The sequence below is a fragment of the Neomonachus schauinslandi genome, chromosome 14 (assembly GCF_002201575.2).
Source record: "Neomonachus schauinslandi chromosome 14, ASM220157v2, whole genome shotgun sequence".
NCBI lineage: Eukaryota > Metazoa > Chordata > Mammalia > Carnivora > Phocidae > Neomonachus > Neomonachus schauinslandi.
The window spans coordinates 48908404-48924923 of record NC_058416.1 but is presented as its reverse complement, the minus strand read 5'-3'; the positions used below and the strand labels follow the sequence as shown (position 1 = coordinate 48924923).

At 36.5% G+C, this 16520-nt stretch overlaps 1 protein-coding gene and 1 non-coding gene across 2 annotated transcripts in view; one reads left to right on the top strand and one right to left on the bottom strand.

The window, feature by feature from the left end:
- Nucleotides 1–16520, top strand: part of MIB1 (MIB E3 ubiquitin protein ligase 1) — a 126119-nt gene that overhangs the window by 68462 nt on the left and 41137 nt on the right. Inside the window, exons 11-12 of the mRNA XM_021686247.1 lie at nucleotides 7454–7651; nucleotides 10355–10506. Of these exons, the coding sequence (XP_021541922.1) occupies nucleotides 7454–7651; nucleotides 10355–10506 (350 nt within the window). The remainder of the gene's footprint in view (nucleotides 1–7453; nucleotides 7652–10354; nucleotides 10507–16520) is intronic.
- LOC123326720 lies at nucleotides 401–542 on the bottom strand. Its single transcript, XR_006541276.1, has one exon. It is a non-coding gene; the product is annotated as a U4 spliceosomal RNA (small nuclear RNA).

Below are 16520 nucleotides of genomic sequence, written 5' to 3'. Positions count from 1 at the left end.
CCCTGCTTGTGTTCCTGCTCTCACTGTCTCTCTCTCTGTCAAATAAATAAATAAAATCTTAAAAAAAAAAATTATTAGTCTAAAATCTAGCATTATCGTAACTTTGGTTTGTAAATCCACATTTTGTTTTCTATATATAATTTAAGAAACTGATGGATTTTAAAAAATTATTAGTTTATGTTTTTGATTACACAATGTACAAAATTGTAATTTCGTGATAACAGTAACTGAAAGGGTTGCGGATAGAGCTGTAAATGAGTTGTTGTTTGTTTGTTTTTGTTGTTTTTTAAGATTTTATTTATTTGAGAGAGAAAAAACACGAGCAGGGGGAGGGGCAGAAGGAGGGGTGAGAAGCAGACTCCCCACTGAGCAAGGAGCCCAACATGGGGCTCGATCCCAGGATCCTGGGATCATGACCTGAGCTAAAGGCAGATACTTAATTGACTGAGCCACCCAGGCGCCCCTGTAAATGAGTTTTCAATTAGCAATAATTGTGCCTCGGATAAACCTCACTGGCTATGATACTGCCACTGTGCAAAGCTTTTAAATGAATTTTTATATGTTATTGAAGTTAAGTAAAATGTTTTTTACTTCAAAATATCAACTAAATATAAAAGAGTAATGTAGGAAATGAGGCAACAAAAGCTATGTGGCATCTAGAAAACTTACAGCAAAATGACAGAAGTAAGTTATTCCTTATCAATAATTACTTTAAATATAGGTGGATTAAACTATAAAAGAGACTGGCAGAAGGGATTAAAAAATGATCTAATATACTCTGTGTATAGGAGACTCACTTTAGATGCATAGATACAAATAGGTTTAAAGTGAAAGGATGGGAAAAGATATTAATGCATATAGTAACCAAAAAAGGGCAGGAATAGCTATACTAATTTTAGACAAAGCAGACTTTATTATTTTTTTTTTTAAGATTTTATTTATTTATTTGAGAGAGAGAATGAGAGACAGAGAGCATGAGAGCGAGGAGGGTCAGAAGGAGAAGCAGACTCCCTGCCGAGCAGGGAGCCCGATGCGGGACTCGATCCTGGGACTCCAGGATCATGACCTGAGCCGAAGGCAGTCGCTTAACCAACTGAGCCACCCAGGCGCCCCAAAACAGACTTTAAATCATGAAGGTTGTAAGAGACTAAGGACATTGTATATTAATAAAAAGTACCATACAGCACGAAGATATAACAATTATAAATATTTATATACTTAATAATAGACCATACAAACATATGAAAAAAATTAACAGAAGTGAAGGGAAAAGGACATTTTTACGATACTAGTTTAAGACTTCAGTATTCTATTCTCAATAATGTATAGAAAACAAGATAGAAGATAAGTAAAGAAATATGAGGACATGAACAACACAATAAAGCCAACTAGAGCTAATAGACATGTACAGAACACTCTACCTAACAACAGCGTATACATTCTTCTCAAATGCACCTCGTGTGTTCTTTGTGGTAGACTGTATGTTAAGTCACAAATTAAGTCTCAATAGATTTAAAAAGGTAGATGTCTTACAAAGTATTTTCTTTGACACTTTGATGAAGTTAAAAATCAATAATGGAAGAGAAACTGGAAGATTCACACATTTGTGGAAATTAAATAACATTTTTAAGCAATGAATGGATTAAAGAAATTGCGAGGGAAATAAGACAATACTTAGAGATGAATGAAAACAAAAGCAGAACATACTAAAACCTGTGGGATGTAGTGAAAGCAGTGCTAAGGGGGATATTTATAGCTATAAATGCTTACATTTAAAAAATTGATCACAGATCAACCTAATTTCACAACTTAAGGAACTAGAAAAAAATTAAATTCAAAGATAGCAGAAGGAATGAAATAATAAATATTTGAGCAGAGATAAATAAAACAATAGAAAAGCAGTGGAGGAAATCAGTGAAACCACAAGTTGGTTCTTTGATCAGCAGAACTGATAAATGTTTATTTAGCTAGATTGATTAAGAAAAAACACTCAAATTATTAAAATCAGAAATGAAAGTGGGGACATTACTACCAATTCTACAGAAAAGGAAAGGTTTATAAGAAAGTACTGTAAACAGTTATATGACAACAAATGAGATAACCTAGATGAACTGGACAAATACCTAGAAACACAAAACCTACTAAGACTGAATCATGAAAATTCAGGAAATCTGAATATACCTATAACTAGTAAGAAGATTGAATCAGTAATAAAAGATCTCCTGACAGGGGCGCCTGCGTGGCTCAGTTGTTAAGCGTCTGTCTTCCACTTAGGTGCTGATCCCAGGGTCCTGGGATTGAGCCCTACATCGGGCTCCCTGCTCGGCGGGAAGCCTGCTTCTCCCTCTCCCATTCCCCCTGCTTGTGTTCCCCTCTCGCTGTGTATCTCTCTGTCAAATAAATAAAATCTTTAAAACAAAACAAAACAAAACAAAACTCCTGACAAAGAAAAGCCTTTGACCTGATTGATTCACTGATGAATTCTACCAAACATTTAAAGAAGAACTAACACCATTTTTTGTGTGTGTGAATAAAATGATAGAGTTTTATTAAGTGAGGATACAGAAAAACTCCCGGGGGGGGGGTCCCAACAGGCTTGCCCCTAAAACCATTTGTTCTCAAATTTTTCCAAAATAACATAGAGAACACTTACTGACTCATTCTATGAAGCCAGCATTACCCTAATATCACAGCCAGACAAAGATAGTATTAGAAAACTATAAACCAGTATCCCTTGTGAATATTGATGTAAAATTCTCAGTAAAATACTAAGAAACCATATTCAGCATATTAAAAGGGTTATACACCATGACCAAGTTGGATTTATTCTTGGAATGAAGGATGGTTTCGCATACATAAATTGATCAATGTGATATATACCACATTAACAGAATGAAGGGGAAAAACTCTGTGACCATTGCAATTGATGTAGAAAAAGCATTTGATTAAATTCAATACCCTTCTATGATAAAAAAACAGCAAACTAGGAATAGAAGGAAACTATCTTGACATATTAAAAGCCATATATGAAAAACTGAAAACTTGTCCTCTCGGATCAAGGAAAAGATAAGGATGCTCACTTTTCCACTCATATTCAACATGGTACTGCAAGTCCTAGCCAGAGTAGGCAAGAAAAAGAAATAAAAGGCATTCACATTGGAAAGGAAGCAGTAAAATTATCTCTGCAGATTATATGATCCTATATGTAGAAAACCATAAAGTTCCACACAAAAAACTTTCAGAACTAATTAAGACATTCAGCAAAGTAGCAAAACACAGAATCTAGTTTCATTTCTGTACATTAACCGTCAACAATCAATAGAGGATATTAAGAAAACAACTCCATTTATAATAACATCAAAAATAAAAAAACTACTTAGGAATTAATTTAACCAAAGAGGTGAAAGACTTGTACAGTGAAAACTAAAACACTGCTGAAAGAAATTAAAGAAGATACAAGTAAGTGGAAACATATTTCATGTTCATGGATTGGAAGAATTTGTAGTGTTATGATATCAAAACTGTCCAAACTGATGTTTTTTGCCGAAATGGAAAAATCCATCCTACAATTCAGTATGTCATTTCAAGGTACCCCCAAATAGCCAAAACCATGTTGAATAAGAATAACAAATTTGGAAGACTAATTCTTCTGATTTCAGAACTTACTACTAAGCTACAATAATCAAAACAGTGTGGTACTGGCATAAATACAGATATATAAACCAATGGAATGGAATAGAGTCCAGTAACAAATCCTTGAATACATGGTCAAATAATTTTTGACAAGGGTGCCAAGACCGTTCACTGGGGAAAGGACAGTTTTTTCAATAAATGGTACTGGGAAAACAGGGTATCTATGTACAAAAGAATGAAGTTGGACCCTTACCTAACATTGTCTATGGAAATTAACTAAATAGGTCAAAGACCTGAAATGTGAAAGCTTGGAAGAAAACATAGGGCAAAGCTCCCAGCATTGGATTTGGCAGTGATTTGGTGGGCATTGACACTGAAGGCACAGGCAACAAAAGAAGAAGTAGACAAATTGGACTTCATGAAAATTAAAATCTTCTGTGCACCAAAGGATGCTATCAACCATGAAAAGGCAGCTTACAGAATGTGGGACAATACTGGCAAATTGTATGTCTGATAATGGGTTGATATCCAGAATATATGTAGAATTCTGAAAACTCAGCAACTACAAAAAACCTGATGCACAGCTGGGCAAGGGACTTGAGTAGACATTTCTCCAGAGAATATATATGAATGGTTCATAAGCACATGAAAAATGCTAAATGTCACAAATCATTAGGGAAATGCAAATCAAAACCATAATGAGATACCACCTCACACCTAGTCAGATGGCTACTATAAAAACAAAACAAAACAGGGATGCCTGGGTGCTCAGTCGGTTAAGCGGTTGCCTTCGGCTCAGGTCATGATCCCAGGCTCCTGGGATCGAGTTCCACATGGTGCTCCCTGCCCAGCGGAGAGCCTGCTTCTCCCTCTGCCCCTCCCCCTGCTTGTGCTGCTCTCTCTCTCTCTCTCTCTCTCTCTTTCTGACAAATCTTTAAAGACAAAACAGAACAAAATAAGTGTTGGTGAGGATGTGGAGAAATTGGAACCCTTCTGGACTGTTGGTGGGAATGTAAAATGGTATAGCTGCTGTGGAAAACAGTATGGAGGTTTGTTAAAAATGGAATTACTGTATGACCCAGCAATTGCATTTCTGAGTTATATACCCCAAAGAGTTGAAACTAGGGTCTCAAAGAGATATTTTTACACCCATGTTCATAGCATTATTCACAATAATTAACACTTGGAAACAACCCAAGTGTCCATGATGTATGAATGACTAAACAAAATGTGGTATATACATAAAATGGAATATTATTTAGTCTTAAAAAGGAAGGAAATTCTGACTCATGCTACAATATAGATTAACCTGTTGAGGACATGATGCCAATTGCAAAAATGCAAATACTGTATGCTTCCATTTATATGAAGTACCTAGAGTAGTCAAAAATCATAGAGACAAAGTATAATGATGGTTTCCAGGAGTTGGGGAGAGGGACAATGGAGAATTACTGTGTGAAATGTATAGTTTTAGTTTTGTAAAACGAAGAGTTCTGGAGATGGATGGTGGTGATGGGTGCATAACAGGATGAATGTGTTTAATATCATTGAACTTTACACTAAAAAATGTTTAAGATGGTAAATTTTATGTTTCTTGTATTTTCCCACGGTAAAAAAAAAATCATTTAAAAAACGTAATTAAGGCATGTTAAAGATTCAACTCAATACCCATTTTGGTTCTTACTAGCTAGTAGGCACTGTGAATTTGGATTTGTGCAGGGGCCTCAAATTAAATCTAAAACTGATCTTGGTTCTTTCTACCCTCTTATCCCCCAGTATCAGAGTCATAATAATGAGCTTTTTTTTATTAGGTTTATTTGAAATACTTAAGATGGAGTCAGAAAAAAGCAGCAAACCCTATTAGTTAAGATGTTTGTGCAACTGAGTTTTTTACTTGGAAGAAAAACGAAATAAATTTAATTGTTATTTTCTAGTGTATGTAGTTTCCAGATTCCTGGGAATAAAGATGATGAAGATACAGTTGTAGCCCCCAATATGCTCAAAGTCAAAGAAATGTACTTGGAAACAAATAATTATACTACAGTGTGATAATAAAAGAATTTTGTGAGAGTGGAGGTTTCAGAGGGGAGGGGTTGGTTGCCTGAGTTGAGTTGTAAAGGATGTCTATTCTAAGCCAACAAGGTGATGAATAAGAGCATTGAAGTCTGGAGTCAAATAAGTTGTACGTGAACATAGTGGGTCAAATAAGTTGGTAAGTTAAAGTTTTATATGTGGGACGATGACGGGCAGCAGGTGTGGTCCACAGAAGTAGGCTTTAAAAGAGGTTAGTTCGTTATATAGTAGAGTTACATTAAAGAGTTTTAAACATAAATTGTGTGCTTTACAGAGGGAATTTGTGTGTGTGTGTGTGTGAAGAATAGATTGGGGTAGGATAAAAGTGCTTGTGTTCCCTCTCTTGCTGTGTGTGTCTCTCTCTCTGTCAAATAAAAAATAAATACATAAATCTTAAAAAAAAAAAAAAAGGGTGGCTGTCAAATTGTTGTGGACTCCTACACGAGCAGTTTTACTTTAAATATCTGTCTGAGAAAATACGTTAAGACCAAAGACTATTTTGAATTCAGCAGCTGTTTTGAATGAACTCTTGTTTTGTTTTTAATTTAAATCCGTGAAAAGTAGTTCAAATAATCCTGAATACTATATGGATTTTCAAACCACTTGCTAAAGCTGGAGTCCATGAGGGGTAGGACTATGGGTTGGGAACCACTGCTCTGGAGAAAGTCTTAAAACATGCTTACTTCTGGGTGTTAAAATTTGAGATGTAGTCTGGAATAAAGATAGTATCCTTATAATACCCATCTCTGTCTGCATCTAGCAAAGTAATGGGACTTCTTTTTTGGTGTGGTATGTATATTATCTTCATGGTGCAGGACAGGCATTTTTTTTCCTCTTTAAAAAGTAGTTTCTTGGCGCCTGGGTGGTTTAGTCAGTTAAGCATTGGACTCTTGATTTTGGCTGGGGTCATGGTCTCAGGGTTATGAGATTGAGCCCTGCACTGGGCTCTGCAGAGTCTGCTTGGGATTCTCGCTCCCTCTCTCTCTCTCTGCACCCCTACCCCGTGCTTGCACACACTCTCTCTCTTTAAAAAAAAAAAAAAAGTTTCCTACATTAAAAAAAAAAAAATTTAAGCAATCGGGTCTTTCTCTACCTCTCATCTCCAGAAATAGGCCTATTATAAAAGGTAAGGCATACCTACTTAATTCTTCTGAAATAGTTTTGGAATTTTGGATATATGAAGTTACACTGATTTGTGTTTCATTTTTATCTTTTATGGTGGTACTTAATTTTTTTCTGTTCTTGAATATACAGAAAAGTATATGCTCACCAGCTAGAGATAACCAGTGTTAATATGGTCTCAAAGTTAATTGAGATTACAGTTTGGCATCCTTTCTTCCTCTTTAAATTACTCAACTAATGTTTATATAATTTTTATGTCATTAAAAAGCCTTTGTAAAATTTTTAAATGGAAAAATGTTTATATACATAGTTGTATCATAATTTAGCATTTTTCTTAATGTTGGCTTATCATCATGGCTGATAAATTAAGAGTAATGAAAGATCAGACTACTTCTGATATAAGTGTTGGTCTAGTATGTATGTGACATAGTATATTGATTCAGGTTCATCATTTATCTTTGGAGTTAATCACTATTCAAGTGAATTTCATTTCAAGTTATTTTGTGGACTCCATTCTGTGTTTTCTTTTCTCACATCAATTCTTACTGAATTATTATAGCTTCAGGTTTTATTTTTCTTTCTAAAATATTTGCTCACTAATTCAGATTTAAATACTGATGTTTAGGATAAAGATGGAGATAGAGCTGTTCACCATGCAGCTTTTGGAGACGAAGGTGCTGTTATAGAAGTACTGCATCGGGGCAGTGCTGACTTGAATGCTCGCAACAAGCGCCGACAGACGCCACTTCATATCGCTGTCAATAAAGGCCATCTGCAGGTCGTGAAGACTTTATTGGACTTCGGCTGTCATCCTAGTCTCCAGGTAAAATCTTTAATGACAGATATTCTGCAGGCGTTGCTAGGATTCTGTTAAGAGGAAATACTAAGTTCTGTGGTAAGCATTCCTTTGTTATCAGTTCATTTTTGTTTGATCATGTGATAAAATTGGCAGCTGTTCTTCTTAGAAAAGACTTTTTAAGGAAAGTGTCAGTAGATTGGTTTTATATTGGAGGGTGGGGATGGGGACTTCCTTGCAAAAATATCAGCTTATGAATTGATTTAACTTTATTGATCATGACAGCTTCAGCAGCTTAAGAAGTATAATAGGCTGCATTTAATGAGAGTTACTTTATCTAAATTATTTCAGTTATAATCTTCGGGTCTTGGTCTAGTCATTAGTTTAGGAAGATTTTCTGTTTTGGAAAATATACAGGGTTTTAGGGTTGATTTTCAGTAGGACCTAATTTTTGAGGCAAGAGTTACTTAAGAGATGATTCCTGTCCACAGTTTTAGCAGCCAGATGGATTCGATTGGATAGATGTCAGAGAAGCAACAAAGAAGAAAAATAGGAGTAATGAGACTGAGGGTTTGAGAACTGAAAGAATTGGAGATTTTATTCAGCTAGATGGTTATCAGAGACTGATATTTCTGAGGCATAGCATTTTGGAACTGACAGGGTTTGGAACTTAGAGCCTCTAAGTGGATTATAGAATTGGAAGATGGGGGAGGAATTAGAGGGTGTTGATCTCTTGAAGGAGAGATAATTTGTACCTGTTGATTTTTTGGGGTCTGAAATGGCAGACAAAGTCATCTGTTGAGAGTGAATGGGGAGTAATAGGTATAGAAAAGGTAATTGAGAAGAGTGATAAATGTTTGGAATAGCTACTGTGGGGACCAGAAGGAAGGACGATCAGGGCCGGTAGAAGCTTATTCCAGCCATATTAAGAGCCCATCTCTTGGGATGCCTGGGTGGCTCAGTTGGTTAAACGTCTGCCTTTGGCTCGGGTCGTGATCCCAGGGTCCTGGTATCGAATCCCACACCAGGCTCCTTGCTCAGTGGGGTGCCTGCTTCTCCCTCTGCCTGACGCTCCCCATGCTTGTGCTCTCTGTTTCTCACTTGTACTCTCTCTCTCTGATAAATAAATAAAATCTTAAAAAAAAAAAACAACCTATCTCAAGTTGAAGACTATGAATTTTTAGTGCCACTAGATAGGAGGCTAGAAAGTGGCTGGTTGGATTGAACTTGGGTTAGGAATTTGTTATGAGGGTAGATGAGGATATGCCTGGGATTGGCCAACTTTTTCTGTAAAGGGCCAGATGATAATTAGGCTTTCATGTAGTTTCTATCATGACTATCCAGTGCTGCAATTGTAGCATGAAAACAGCCGTCGATAATACATAAATGGATGTGTATGGCTGAATTCCAATAAAACTATTTACAAAAACAGGTGGCAGGCTGAACTTAGCAACCATGGTATAAGCCATAGGTATGACTTAACTGAGAATAGTACTTATGAAACTATGGAATAAATGAGGTCTAAATTACCCACTTATGCAGATAATCTACTAAATCAGTTGATTGATGAAAAAAGTAGTCAGCTTGAAAAAAAGGAAGACCGAGACTGCTAAATTTTCTTTTACATTTGTTTCTATTTTGATTAATTAGCCACTTTCCTGCCCCTTGACAACATTTAGATTAATATTTTCACCCATGACTACATAATATATTCAGCTGGGGGGCTCTGAAAAACTGCTAATGCCTGGGTCTTACCCCTAGAGATTCTGGTTTAGTTGTCCTGGAGAACAGCCTGAGTGTCTTTTTTTTTTTTTTTTTTTTTTTAAGATGTATTTATTTATTTTATTTTATTTTTTTAAAGATTTTATTTATTTATTTGAGAGAGAGAGAATGAGAGACAGAGAGCACGAGAGGGAAGAGGGCAGAGGGAGAAGCAGACCCCCGCTGAGCAAGGAGCCCGATATGGGACTCGATCCCGGGACTCCAGGATCACGACCTGAGCCGAAGGCAGTCGCTTAACCAACTGAGCCACCCAGGTGCCCTGTATTTATTTATTTTAGAGACAGAATGCGTACTCATGCATGAGCGGGAGGGGCAGAGGGAAACAGAGAGAGAATCCCAAGCAGACTCTGTGTCAGTCATGGAGCCTGACACAGGGCTCAATCTCACGACCTTGAGATCATGACCTGAGCTGAAACCAAGAGCCGGAAGCTTAACTGACTGCGCCACCCAGGCCCCCTGTGCCTGGGTATCTTTTTAAGAGCTCCCCTACAGATTCTGAATGTGCAGCCAAGGTTAAGGACTACTGACTTTCAATTCATTGCTCTAAGGCCCCAAGACTGGTGTAGGTTTGTTTTGAAAGTTTAGGGCATAGTGATTACTGACTGGTAGGAATCTGGTATAGTAGGCCATTTTAAACTAATGAATTTTGGGGGCAGCTTTTCACCTCATTAATTTTTGTAATTAGCTGAATCATATTTGAGGGTACTTTTTAATTTTTCCTTTTCTTTGGTAGGTTACAACATGTTCATTGTGTTCTCCATCTAGATTGAGTATGAGTTTAATATAATGAGGCTAATGTTTCTTGCCTACATCTTAAAATTTAACACAGGTTGTTTATTGAAGGTTACTGGATATGGCTTCTGTTTAGTAGTTCAGTATACATACTAATATTACATGTGATGTTTGATTCAAGAACTAATGAAAGTCTCTCTAAATTAAAAAAAAAAGGATTCTGAAGGTGATACCCCTCTTCATGATGCAATAAGTAAGAAACGTGATGACATTCTGGCAGTTCTTCTAGAAGCTGGAGCAGATGTTACCATTACAAACAATAATGGATTTAATGCTCTACACCATGCTGCACTAAGAGGAAATCCCAGGTAAAGATCTCACCTTTACTATTTTATATGCAGTTTAAAAATATTCCTAGTGCTGGTTCTTTTTTTCTGATACTGATGAGGAAATAATGGCATATTTTAGTACTTCATAAATCATTTTAAAGTCTGTGGAAATTACGTCTTCACTAAATAGATTAGTTTTATATTATTTTTTTATTAAACTAATACAAGTATTATGAAATGACTTACATATATTAAATATGTATATAAAGTATCAAGAATACTTGCTTATATCTAAAGATTTAATTAAAATGCATTCCATTTTCGGGTACCTGGGTTGCTCAGTCGGTTAAGCGTCTGCTTTTGGCTCAGGTCATGATCCCAGGGCCCTGGGATCGAGCCCCGCATTGGGCTCCTTGCTCTGCGGGAAGCCCGCTTCTCCCTCTCCTCCCCGCTTGTCTGTCTCTCTCAAATAAATCACTCTCTCCTCTCTCTCAAATAAATAAATAAAATCTTAAAAAAAAATTTTTTTTTTAATGCATTTCATTTTGAGATATGTTTCTTTAAGATCATTCTCAGTGTGTCCTCTGATCTCATGTTATCCATTTGCATGATTTTTAAGTAGGCTCCATGCCCAGTGTAGTCCAGTGCGGGGCTTGAACTCAAGATCCTGAGATCAAGACCTGAGCTGAGATCAAGAGTCGGATGCTTAACTGACTGGGCCCCCCCAGGCACTCCATTTGCATGATTGTTTTTTTAACTTGTGGCTAAATATTAAGTACCTAATTCTTTATTAATAATATAATTATATAAGCTTCTAGTGTAGATATTCCCCAGCCATTGTTAACAATAGCGATAGGCAGTCTACTAGAAAAAAGATTTGCTGGTTATAGTTTGAGAAAAACTTCTGGGAAATCACAACTCATAAAGGATCTGCAGAGTCTCACAGAACAGGAAAATACTTAGTTTTGCTTAATTTAGAGCTTTCTATGAATGAATTTTTGGGAACAACTTAACCTTGAGAAGCATTTTAGAAAATTGCATTAGATGTCTTCTGTTTATAGGTGAATTAAGCCTGCATATCTTGCCTGAGGGAGCTAGCTGTTCACTTTGAAGTTTATTTTGACAGTTTATCCTGAATTCTTTTTTTAAAATTGAGATAAAATTGACATATAATATTGTTAGTTTCAGTTGCACAATATAATGATTTGATATATGAATATATTATGAAATGATTTCCATGATAAGTCTGGTTAACATCCTTCACCACATGTGATTACATATATTTTTTCTTGTGAGAAGAACTTTTAATATTTACTGCTTTAGCAACTTTGAAATATACAGTACAGTATGAACTAACTATATTACATCCCCATGACTTCTTGTCCTCTGGTTCCATACTGTGTTTTTATATCATGTATCCTTCTAGTTTTTGCTATTTTTTTAGCTTCTTAGGATCACCACTAGAGGGGGAGCACAGAGAACAAAAGGATTTTACTGCTATTGCTTGTTGATGCTCCTAACAGTGGGTATATAATGTGGGAGGAAATAAATGACCATATTTTAGATTATGTCTTGATTTTTCAAATTACAAATATTTGAACACTTCATACTTCGGCACTGTGAAGGAGACAAAATAGTATTATATGTTCCCTGCCTTTCAAAGAGAGGATGATGATGATAACACTTACACAGGCAGGGCCTCTACTAAATGGTTTACATGCATTATCTCCTTTAATCCTTTCAGAAAACAGCTTTTTGAGGCAGGTGTTAATATCCTCTTTTTATAGATAATATGAAGCTTATAAAGAGAGGAATTTACTTATTCAAGATCACACAGCTGACTAGTGGAGCAGCTAGAAGTTGAGCAACAATCTGCCTTAATAGATCATAGGGGTGCCTGGGTGGCTTAGTCAGTTAAGCATCTGACTCTTGATCTCAGCTCAGGTCTTGATCTCATGGTCTTAAGTTCAAGCCCTGCGTTGGACTGCACGCTGGGCATGGAGCCTGCTTTATTTTATTTATTTTTTAATTTTTTAAATTTAAATTCAGTTAACATATAATGTATTATTAGTTTCAGAGATAGAGGCCAGTGATTCATCAGTCTTATATATTACCCAGTGCTCATTACATCACATGCCCTCCTTAATGTCTATCACCCGGTTACCCCATCCCCCCCACTCCCATCCCCTTCAGCAACCCTCAGTTTCCTAGGATTAAGAGTCTCTTATGGTTTGTCTCCCTCTCTGATTTTGTCTTGTTTTATTTTTTCCTCTCTTCCCCTATGATCCTGTTTTGTTTCTCAAATTCCACATATGAGTGAGATCTTATGATAGCTGTCTTTCTCTGTTTGACTTATTTTGCTTAGCATAATACCCTCTAGTTCCATCCACATCATTGCAAATGGCAAGATTTCATATTTTTTGATGGCTGAGTAATATTCCATTGTATATATATACCACATCTTTTTTATCCATTCATCTGTTGATGGACATCTGGGCTCTTGCCATAGTTTGGCTATTGTGGACATTGCTGCTATAAACATTGGGGTGCAGGTGCCCTTTCGGATCACTACATTTGTACCTTTGGGGTAAATACCCAGTAAGGCAATTGCTGGGTCAAAGAGTAGTTCTATTTTCAACTTTTTGAGGAACTCCATCTGTTTTCCAGAGTGGCTGCACCAGCTTGCATTCCCACCAACAGTGTAAGAGGGTTCCCCTTTCTCCACATGGAGCCTACTTTAAAAAAGAAAAAAGAATAATAGCTCTTAACTACCTTGTATTACTTTTTCTGTATTATGGTTTCAAGACTGAAACACATGGACAGTGAATGATTTAACTAAGAATGTATTAATACAGCCATCAGTCCCCTTGCTGCGTGTTTGTTTAGGGTTATATTTGACTACTCTCTCACTAATTCTCAACTTCCAGTTAGTTCTCACATTCCATTTATTCTACTAGTCTTTTCCAATCTATTCCATTCTTCCTATTCCATTGTTGCTGATCTAATTAAGTACTTACCACTTTTACTTGAACTATTACAGTATCTTTCTAATTGTTCACTCTGATTTCAGGGTTATCGCTGATTTAACTTTCATACAGTTACCAACTTAGCATTCTAAAGGCATAGATATAATGGCACCTCTCTCCCCTGTTCCCAAATCTTCAGTTGCTTCCTATTGTACTTAGAATAAAATTTGCATACCTTGAACTTGGTTTTCATACCCATTTGTGGTGTGTCTTAAGCCTGTTTTTGTAACTTTATCTCCCACTAATTAAAATCCCTCTTCCTACCTTTCCCTTCAGCTACATTATGCTGTTCCCTTTTCTAAAATATCTTGTCTACTTTCTTCATTTATTTAAGCATTTTCTTTAATCAGGATATCCTTATCCCTTTCCCTTCTTGATCTTAACCATCTTTCTTTCAGAGCTCCTAGATCTCATCATTGAAATTATTTTCTGTTTGCCCTATACTAACTTGTTCTTTGTTCTTATTTTATTGCACTTTATGTTTGTTAGTGTGGTATTTCTGTGTTTCTTTCTGTTAAAATTGTGGGCACTCCTTTTCATTTGTATATCCCCCACAATGCCTTGACTGTGATAGGGACTTAATAAATGTTAGTCTTAATTTGACAGGACAGTGCTAGGTATCACAGGATGTAATGTGATTAGTTACGGATTCTGTAGAGGAACTGCTAGGAATTCAAATAGCAATTATTTCAGATTAGAATGGTCAAAAAGAGATTTTACTGGTGCACCTGGGTGGCTCAGTCAGTAAAGCATCTACCTTCAGCTCAGGTCATGATCCCAGGGTCCTGGGATTGAGCTCCGTGTCAGGCTCCCTGCTCAGCGGGGAGTGTGCTTCTCCCTCTTCCTCTGTCCCTCCCCCTACTCATGCCCCCCCCAAATAAATAAATGAAATCTTTAAAAAAAGAGAGATTTTATTGAGGGAATTTAGCTTATCACATTAAATCATAAAGTTTAGGATAAACTGAAAATTGAAGTGTTTAGGAAACGAGTAACCTTTAAATATTTTGAATTGTTTCACTTTACTCTGGGAGTAGGGGTAGTATATTTAATAATGGTAATAAGCCTATACAAGGAGGAGAGAGTATACTACTTACATTTCTTTAATTCTTGCATGTATCTTGAGAATTCCCTTAAAAATTTATAAGGGTGATTCCTCCAGTCAAATAACTGGTGTCAGGTGACATTTATTTTTTTTAGGTGACATTTTAAAAAAAGAGGAAAAAGCCATTTTTATTATGCAGCCAAGTGCTTTAGTTAAAGCTATATGATTGTTTTTTATTCCTATTTCCTTAAGACATTTCATGCAATTGTGACTATAGATTGCCAGATAAAGAGTGATTTTAATTGGACTCTAAAGAATATCAGAAGATTATACAACTTATGTATCAGTTTAAATTGCAAATTGAGGTTGTTTTCAGTTCTTTTTTTCATATCAGATTTTTTATTCTTTTTTTTTTTTTAAAGATTTTATTTATTTATTTGACAGAGAGAGAGATAGCGAGAGCAGGAACACAAGCAGGGGGAGTGGGAGAGGGAGAAGCAGGCTTCCCGCCGAGCAGGGAGCCCGATGTGGGACTCGATCCCAGGACCCTGGGATCACGACCTGAGCCAAAGGCAGACGCTTAACGACTGAGCCACCCAGGCGCCCTCAGATTTTTTATTCTTAAAATATGCTTTTCTTTCCTTGTACTGATGAGTGATGTCAAAAGACAGAAGGAATCATTTTTGGTGTACTCAGAATTTTTTTAAAAAACTCTTTGGCCTTAGGGCGCCTGGGTGGCTCAGTTGTTAAGCGTCTGCCTTCAGCTCAGGTCGTGATCCCAGGGTCCTGGGATCGAGTCCCACATCGGGCTCCCTGCTCGGCGGGAAGCCTGCTCCTCCCTCTCCCACTTTCCCTGCTCATGTTCCCTCTCTCGCTGTGTCTCTCTCTGTCAAATAAATAAATAAAATCTTAAAAAAAAAAAAGTCTTGGGCGCCTGGGTGGCTCAGTTGGTTAAGCGACTGCCTTCGGCTCAGGTCATGATCCTGGAGTCCCTGGATCGAGTCCCGCATCGGGCTCCCTGCTCGGCAGGGAGTCTGCTTCGTCCTCTGACCCTATCCCCTCTCATGTGTTCTCTCTCTCTCATTCTCTCTCTCTCAAATAAATAAATAAAATCTTAAAAAAAAAAAAAAAGTCTTTGGCCTTAACACTTATTTGAGGAAATCAGATATAGTTCATTTATTATTTCCAGAACCTGATGAAATTAGCATTTTTGAATAAAATATTAGGCATGATTAATATGTGCCAACATTTCCCCCTTTCTTATAAGCATTTTATAATTTATATAACTTGATGAATCTCTTACCTTGAATTATAACATTTTAATTTGTTCTTTGTGATCTTTGTTTTAAACTACAGTTATACTTCTTTAGTATACTTGTCTTAATTGTTGAATTTCATGTATAGTCAATTTTAATTACAATTGATGGTACTTTAGTTAATATAATTCTTAGCTTATTTGGGGGGTTTTTTTATTAGAATACATATATATTATTTCTACAGCAAATCATTTACATTGCGAGTGTAACTTAATACCAGCACAAATATTTACTTACAATTATTTCAATTTATTGTGGTTAGCAATATGGAAAAGTTTCCAAGGTTTATATGTGCATGTGTATACATGTGGGATTTAAGTAGCATTCTATTCCTTAGCTTTGCCTATAGTAAGCAGTAATGAGTTTTTGGCAATAAGTTAGTAACACAGTAGAGTTATTGGTTGTGCTATTTATTTATTTATTTATTTATTTTTAAAGTTTTTATTTATTAGAGAGAGAGACAGAGACAGTATGAGCGGTGAGGAGAGGGACAAGTAGACCCCCGTGGAGCAGGGAGCCCAATATGGGGCTCTATCCCAGGACCCTGGGATCATGACCTGAGCCAAAAGCAGATGCTTAACTGACTGAGCCACCCAGGCGCCCCTGGTTGTGCTTTTTAAAAAGAAAATATAATATCCCCGGTTATCAAAAATATGTCTAGATGTCCAA